General features: G+C 43.1%; 1 protein-coding gene across 2 annotated transcripts; it reads left to right on the forward strand.

Annotated features, from left to right (window-relative positions):
- The first annotated feature begins 1,051 nt into the window (after positions 1-1,051).
- LOC128445910 (uncharacterized) lies at positions 1,052-6,298 on the forward strand. 2 transcript variants are annotated; one of them, XM_053428807.1, is made up of 6 exons: positions 1,052-1,325; positions 2,789-3,052; positions 3,386-3,679; positions 3,937-4,091; positions 4,515-4,613; positions 5,056-6,298. In XM_053428807.1, the coding sequence occupies exons 1-6, from the start codon at positions 1,274-1,276 to the stop codon at positions 5,218-5,220; spliced, it is 1,029 nt and encodes a 342-aa protein (XP_053284782.1). In that variant the 5' UTR covers positions 1,052-1,273; the 3' UTR covers positions 5,221-6,298. The 2 variants fall into 2 exon arrangements, with proteins under 2 accessions (XP_053284782.1, XP_053284783.1); XM_053428808.1 differs by having other exon boundaries at positions 2,792-3,052.
- The last annotated feature ends 537 nt before the right edge of the window (positions 6,299-6,835 follow it).

Raw genomic sequence — 6,835 nt, forward strand, 5'->3', positions numbered from 1 at the left:
GTTATTTTAAGATCACATATATTTTGTGATTTAGTGTAGCAGGGTTAATGCTTCCCACTTGCCATTGCCAGCGAGATCCTTGCGCTGGCTGTGGTAGTGGGAGCCTTGGTTGGAGTGCTAGAGCTCCCTCTAGCGGAATGCGGGGGTTGTATTTTACATTGCTGCCTCCTCTCCTCAGTCTGTGTATATCCCGGCTGGGAGAGGTAGGTAGTCAGAGCAATTAAACATGAATCCACACTTTGGCGATGTATTACGGGAGTCTAAATGTACATAATACTGTATTAATACTTGGTTGCTTTTACATATATATTGTGTTGCTTGGAATCTGTAATTACTTTTAAATGGACTTTAGTCTTAGGATCGCTAGCTTGGCTACCATTAGCTTTGGTCGTAGCTACTTAGCTAGCGTCGACTTCGCCATGAAAGTGTACTTCAGCTTGTCTTTCTCCCATGTTAGGCTGCCATTGTGAGGGTTCTCAAAGAGCATTTCCCATGTTAAATATTCCACCAGGTATGTCACCAAACGCCCATTCAAATATTTTGTGAGTCATTTGTTTAATGTGATATTTATTTTCATGTAAATCCTCAGTCTGTGTATATCCCGGCTGGGAGAGGCTGCCATTGTGAGGGTTCTCAAAGAGCATTTCCCATGTTAAATATTCCACCAGAATAAACGGCTGGCTGCCAATGGTTCCATCGTGGTCTCAATCACACAACGCAACGAGAGAGTACACAACCGCTACATTAGCACCATACAAATACAATTGAATTGAAAACCCCTCCAGCTGCTGAGAAAACCCCAAATCATGTCACATGAAATATACTCCCCCAAACTCATTCAGGTCTGTTTTTTTGTCATAGTCCTAAAAACAAACAAAAACGAAAATCATACAGTAAGTCATCCCTTGTGTGTGTCTCTCTTAATGCAAACACTGCATGGCTGATGATCTCCATGCTGCTGCTTCTCTGTCAGGCCCTAGAACCTTGAACAACAGTAGTTTCTGACCGTCCTCAAACGTACCGCGGATGTCTTTGTAGCCACGCCCTGTTGGGTGGGTGTGGCCCAGAATACAAACACGCAGCGCAACAGCTTCTGCAACAACAGCACCGAGCGGAATGTGTCCTGCGATCGGTCCAGTCTGACGTGTGTGTGTGTGTGTGTGTGTGTGTGTGTGTGTGTGTGTGTGTGTGAGACATGAGTATATGATCAGTAGAGTGTCGATAGAACCGCGATCGAGTGTTGGACCCTTCGGGTCGTGGGGGGGGCCTCAGGATGTTGGTGTTTATGCTGCTGCTGCTGCTGCGGGCGGCCTCTGTGGACGCGGGTAAGTCACCGACATCATCCGAGCTGGAGATCAAATACAAACACTTTCACTTCGGCTTTCAAAGTAGTGGTTGGTAGTTTGATTCCAGACACGAGACATGTGATCATCCGTGTGAACTTTTGGAGGAGCTGGTCTACAGACCCTAACTTTAACCTCAACCCCCCCCCCCCCCCCCCTCCCACACTTATTTTAGAGCAGACCCAGACTGCTCTCACGTGATGTAGGGGGACTGGGACTACATGTACCGTTGCCTAAAGTTGTGAATAGAAATCATTTTCTCCATCAGGCCACTCTTTGTGTAGACAATACTAAAGCAGACATATTGTCCTAATAATATATTATTCGTAATTGGATTTGAGTTGAGGACACATCCGTGTCCTCTATTGTCCATTCGCCGCAGCTCCTCTCTCAGCCTCTGAAACACTGCAATTAAAGATGGACGACAATGATGATATTTTGGAGCCAGAGTTCTGATCGTGGTGTGGCCCGGTGGTATTGAGGTCCCAAGCTTGACCAATCCTGGCTCAGTTTCTGGTGTCAATCATTACCCATCCCCCGAATCTATACAATCAAAGTCAATCGTGAGATAATGAGTGAATTTTCCTTTTTCGGAGAAGTATCCCCGTAAGGAGTTGTTAGGAGAGAAACATAGATATCTCAACAGAAACTACATGCATCTATATGACGCTTTTGCCCCTTTCTTATGACGTACATTATCTCAACGTTCTCCACCATTGCCATATGTGTTATTGTCTGACACTCTTGACTCTGTGCTGCTATCTAGTGGATGTACTGTTGCTAAGCCTATTTCCAAAGGTAAAGGCAGCATAAATGACCCTTAAAGGTCCAGTGTGTAAGATTTAGGTGAAAGGGATCTATTGGCAGAAATTTAATAACAAATAATACAAGTGATGTTTTCACTGGTGGGTTTCACCTAAATTGTACAAATTGTTGTTTTCTTTACCGTAAAATGGGACCTTTATATTTAAAAACTTTATATTTAGGGCGCAATTTTTTTTTTACAGTAGCCCATACTGGACAAACTAATGTCCTTTTGAGTAACTGAAGGTTTCCAATGGTTCTCCATCATGTTTGGAAGGGGAAGGTGAGGTGAGGGGTATTCAGCTGCAACATACAACTTCACCTCTAGATGTCACTAAATTCTACACACTGAACCTTTAAGGTACCCCTTCCAACAAAGTCCAGTCGGCTCTTTGACCTTTGACCTAATTTTTGTAAGGGGCGTGCCAGACTCAGCAAGGTGTGCGTTATGCAAATATGGGCCACTGTCATCGTTACAACGTATTTTTGCATCGTTCGATCTGACTACACCTTCCATCAGTGACCTCAGTTGTAATAAGCATCTGTCTCTGTGTAAATATATGAATAGTAGAAATGAAAGTGAGGCGGTGTGCTGTGATTTATAAGGTTTGTCCTCTGTGGTTTTTTTTTCCTCACTTCAGAAGAATCCTATGAGAAGCGATATGGGGAGACAGTCACTTTTAGGATGAGGACGCATACTCTTTCACTCAAGTTCATCCCTTACCACACCTTCGAGTCAGTGATCTTTTGGAAACCCGACGACCCTTCGGTCCCCGTGGACAGCAGGAGGAGTGTCTTTGGGGGCTACTTGGAGATCAAAAATCTAACCCAGAAAGACAATGGCATCTATGAAATGATTGGCAAAAATGAGAGAGTCCTGAAGACATGGTCCCTTCAGGTCATAGGTGAGTATTTAAAGTTGTGGCTGTGGCTCAAGTTGGGGTTTAATGGGGACTGTGTGCACGACTTGGTGCTTATACTTTGAATTTGGTACCTTTTGAACAAGGTTTGATCAGCAGTTTACAGTTTTTCTGCCAAGCTAAGCTAACAAGAAAGCAAATAAATTTGTTTCCCAAGATGCCATCTATTCTAATAAATCTGTTCCTGTAACCTGCTGTGCCGTGTGTGATCAAACTAGAACCTCACACCAAGAACCAGGTCTACATGGTAATAATCTGCTAAGATTTAGGCTAGAAGCTGCTTTTAATGTCCTCTCTCTTGTGTGTCCTCTTTTCCAGCACAATATAAGGACCTTGACCTGAAGGCTGGTGAAGAACTCAGTTTCACATATCCTCTGGACAACTGCAACATCCACTTCTTCCCAAAGAAATGGGAATATTATGAACGGATGACGTATGACATCCAGCTAGTTCGTAATGGCACAACGTTGGATACCAACTTTTTCTGCAATGACTTTGAATTTGTAAAACCGTGCGGGTTGAAGATGGAGATCCAGGAGCCATGCTACGGATACTTTGAGGTCAGAAATCAATTTGGTGGAGTCGCTTTGAATGTGACAGTTGATTTGATGGGTGAGTATCCTTTCTGTTTGGTAGTTACTGAATTATTATTATTACTGAGTTACATTTTGACACTTTGTAGTGAACGATTATTCACACATTCATTTATTTAAAAAATCGCGTGGTCTGTAGTTGTCATACAAATGTGATAAAATACTTCTCAATTACTCAGATCCCGCCATCAGCAAATATTTCATGTTCTTGCAACTTACACAACCATTAAAATACAGACCTTGTTGGTGACAGCGTTTCTGCTCATATCCTTTCAGACGAACCTTTTGATTTGGGCTACATTGGAATTTGCGTTGGTGCTTCCCTGGCCTCACTTATCTGCTGCTGCTGTGTGAAACGCTGCTGCTGCAAAAGCTCCAAGAAAAAGGACACAGACTCTGCTGCCGCTGAAGTGGCTGTGGCTTACAACGAGGTGATCACATCGAAGTTGTTTTACACTGTGTGTGTGTGTGTGTGTGTTTGCTTGCAAGAGTGAAAAGTACGGTGGCCTTGAAGCACAAATCACAACACAAGAACACATTACAAAATGCAATGGCATTAACTTTTAAATAAAAAGAAAGGTGCCTGCTGTAGACAGTGCTCGTCGATGAATGCACTCTGCACATGTCTTTGGATCTGTTGCGTTTTTTCTTTATTTGTTGTGTTTTCTGAGCCGATGCATTGTTTTGTGTCTGTTTTTGTGTTTTGTGATTTCTTGCATTGTTTTGTTATATGTTGTATTTTGGGATTTTTTGTGTTTTCATATTCGCTGTAGTGTTTTGTGATTTGCTCTTCAGGGCTACCGTAGGAAAGTCAATGTCATGCTCATTGTGTGTCTTGTTTATCCAAATTGCAGTATGACCACGAGCCTGTAGCACTGGGGCCAGCGCAGCCCACTCCGCGCCCTGCGCCATACTACACCGCTCCGCTTTCCCAAGCTCCGACTGGCCCGCTGGTTAGTGTGTGTTGTATCTCTCTAGCCTTCTCGACACTTGGACTTCTCTGTACCCACTGCTGATAAGTTGTGTCTCTTTACGTTAGTCCACCACATCAACTTTTTTGTGCTAACCCCCTTGATTGACTTTGTACAGGAAATTGCAGTGAAACCTAGAAAACCTCTAATGAGGCCGCGTGCCAAATGCTCTCCGACAAAAACTTAATTTTAAAGGTTTTGTTGAAGACTATTCCCTCTGAATTTGTGTGTATGATGGGATGGGGGTCCATCATAAACACACCATCCAAATCTTTGTGACAATTATTTGGCAGGAACATTCTTCATGTAGGACCTGTGTAACAGCAGCTGCTAACATCTGCACATCAGACTGAACTAAGGCAGGCTGCTTGTGACGCTCTGATCCTTTAATAGTGACTTTCACTGTTTGTCTCTTTCTCTTCAGGTTTCTGCTCCAGCAGAGCCGGCAGACGCTCCCGGTCCCTCTCTGCTCTCTGACTCTGCGCTGCAGTTTGAACTGAAGGGAATGAACTTTCCCTGTGCTCCCCCTCTCAGCGCAGATCCAACTTACATCAGTGTTTATACCTCCAACAAACTCGACTTCCTCTGAAAGCCTTGAATTTGAACGCTGCACTCATTGAATGAAAGGTTTGACATCGGGGATATACCCCTCATCTGGTTGTCTTGGAACTGGCTCCAGCCAAGAAACAGTCACACAGAACAGATTTAAACAAGAAAATCACGGTAATCTGTGATTTTTAGAAACACTGATGAGTTCATTCAAATACTTAAACAGAAAGCAGAGATATATTTTCCTGCCTATTTCTATTGTCAATGCCCAGCTAAGCTTACCAACTGCTGGATTTACTCAACCAGCAGTCATACAGGCTAAAGGGAACCGACTCTGAAAGACACCCATCCAGTGCAGATTCCATAACGCTCCGTTGAGCCAAATTTGACCAGACTGGGTAAACGATCAAGGAGAAAGGGAAGACCATAGGTTTCACTTTTATTTGAGATCACTCTGATCTTCGAAAGCCATGTGGGACGATCAGTGAGTTTAAAGCCATAGGTAAAAAAACATCCACTCTCAAAAGCAAGTCCTTCTGAAGGTCTTGTCAGGAATACCTCATCTGTTACAGACCAGTTTGCCTGTGAAAAACCTGCATCAGGGAAGCTGTGGATGTTTACTCACATATGTAGAGATGCAAAACTACTAACTGACTATTTTTCTCAGGTCCGTCCACGCATATACTCGAATGTTTTCTTTTTAATCAAATGAAAAAAGACCGTATGATAACTTGAAAGATATCACAAACGTTTTTGATGAAGACTTTAACATACCTCTACACCTCTGTGCCGCACTCATCTCAGCACCGTGCCTTGAACACGCAACTAAACATGAATGTAGGCGCACAGACGCTCATACATGCTCACTTCACCTTCTTCCTGCATGTCTCCTCTCTCTCATATATGAACTGAATACAACAGTAGATTTTTATTTAGCTTTTATGACCTATGTGATAGTTATTCAATTAGTTGTCGTCTTACTCTGCATGTCGTAGTGCTTTAAATTCTGTAGATGAGTTGGATTTTATTGAAACTGTAGTTGTAACACATGTTAGATTCCTGTTTTTGTATCATGGTGTATTTTACAATGTCTGGAGTATTAAACCTAACAACAAGGATCTGTGTCTGTATAATTTACTTGAAATTCTGAGACAACACCTCAACTACAAGCACCACCCCCCCAACCAACATGTCAGCTGGCAGCCAGAAGCTCCTCGGAGCGCATAAATTCCTGACAGCATACCGACTGGTTCACAAAGGAAGCACCGCCGAGCAGGAGTTCAAATACGACTGAGGCTGTTGTGTGTCATGAAGAAGAAGCACAACTCTTTCTTTGTGGACCCATTTGTTACACTCACTGAGCCTGAAAACCCCTCCAGGTTTATAATCCCTACTTTGTTTAGGGATGTAAACACCGGCACTGCTACATGCATATGAACTCTATTCAGAAATGACATGGACATTGAAATAAAAAACCCATTAACCTAACTGAGGAAAACCAGGCTCCCTCTGAAGGCCCTACTGAATCCTTCTGATCTTTTAAAATAATTTAAGTTATGACTTCTCTACCTCCACCAAGGCCCAACGGTTCCCTTCAATTCAATCAAGAAACACCAAACCTCACACATACAGGTATCAGTCCCATAAGTGTTCCT

Source organism: Pleuronectes platessa, chromosome 8, assembly GCF_947347685.1.
Source record: "Pleuronectes platessa chromosome 8, fPlePla1.1, whole genome shotgun sequence".
NCBI lineage: Eukaryota > Metazoa > Chordata > Actinopteri > Pleuronectiformes > Pleuronectidae > Pleuronectes > Pleuronectes platessa.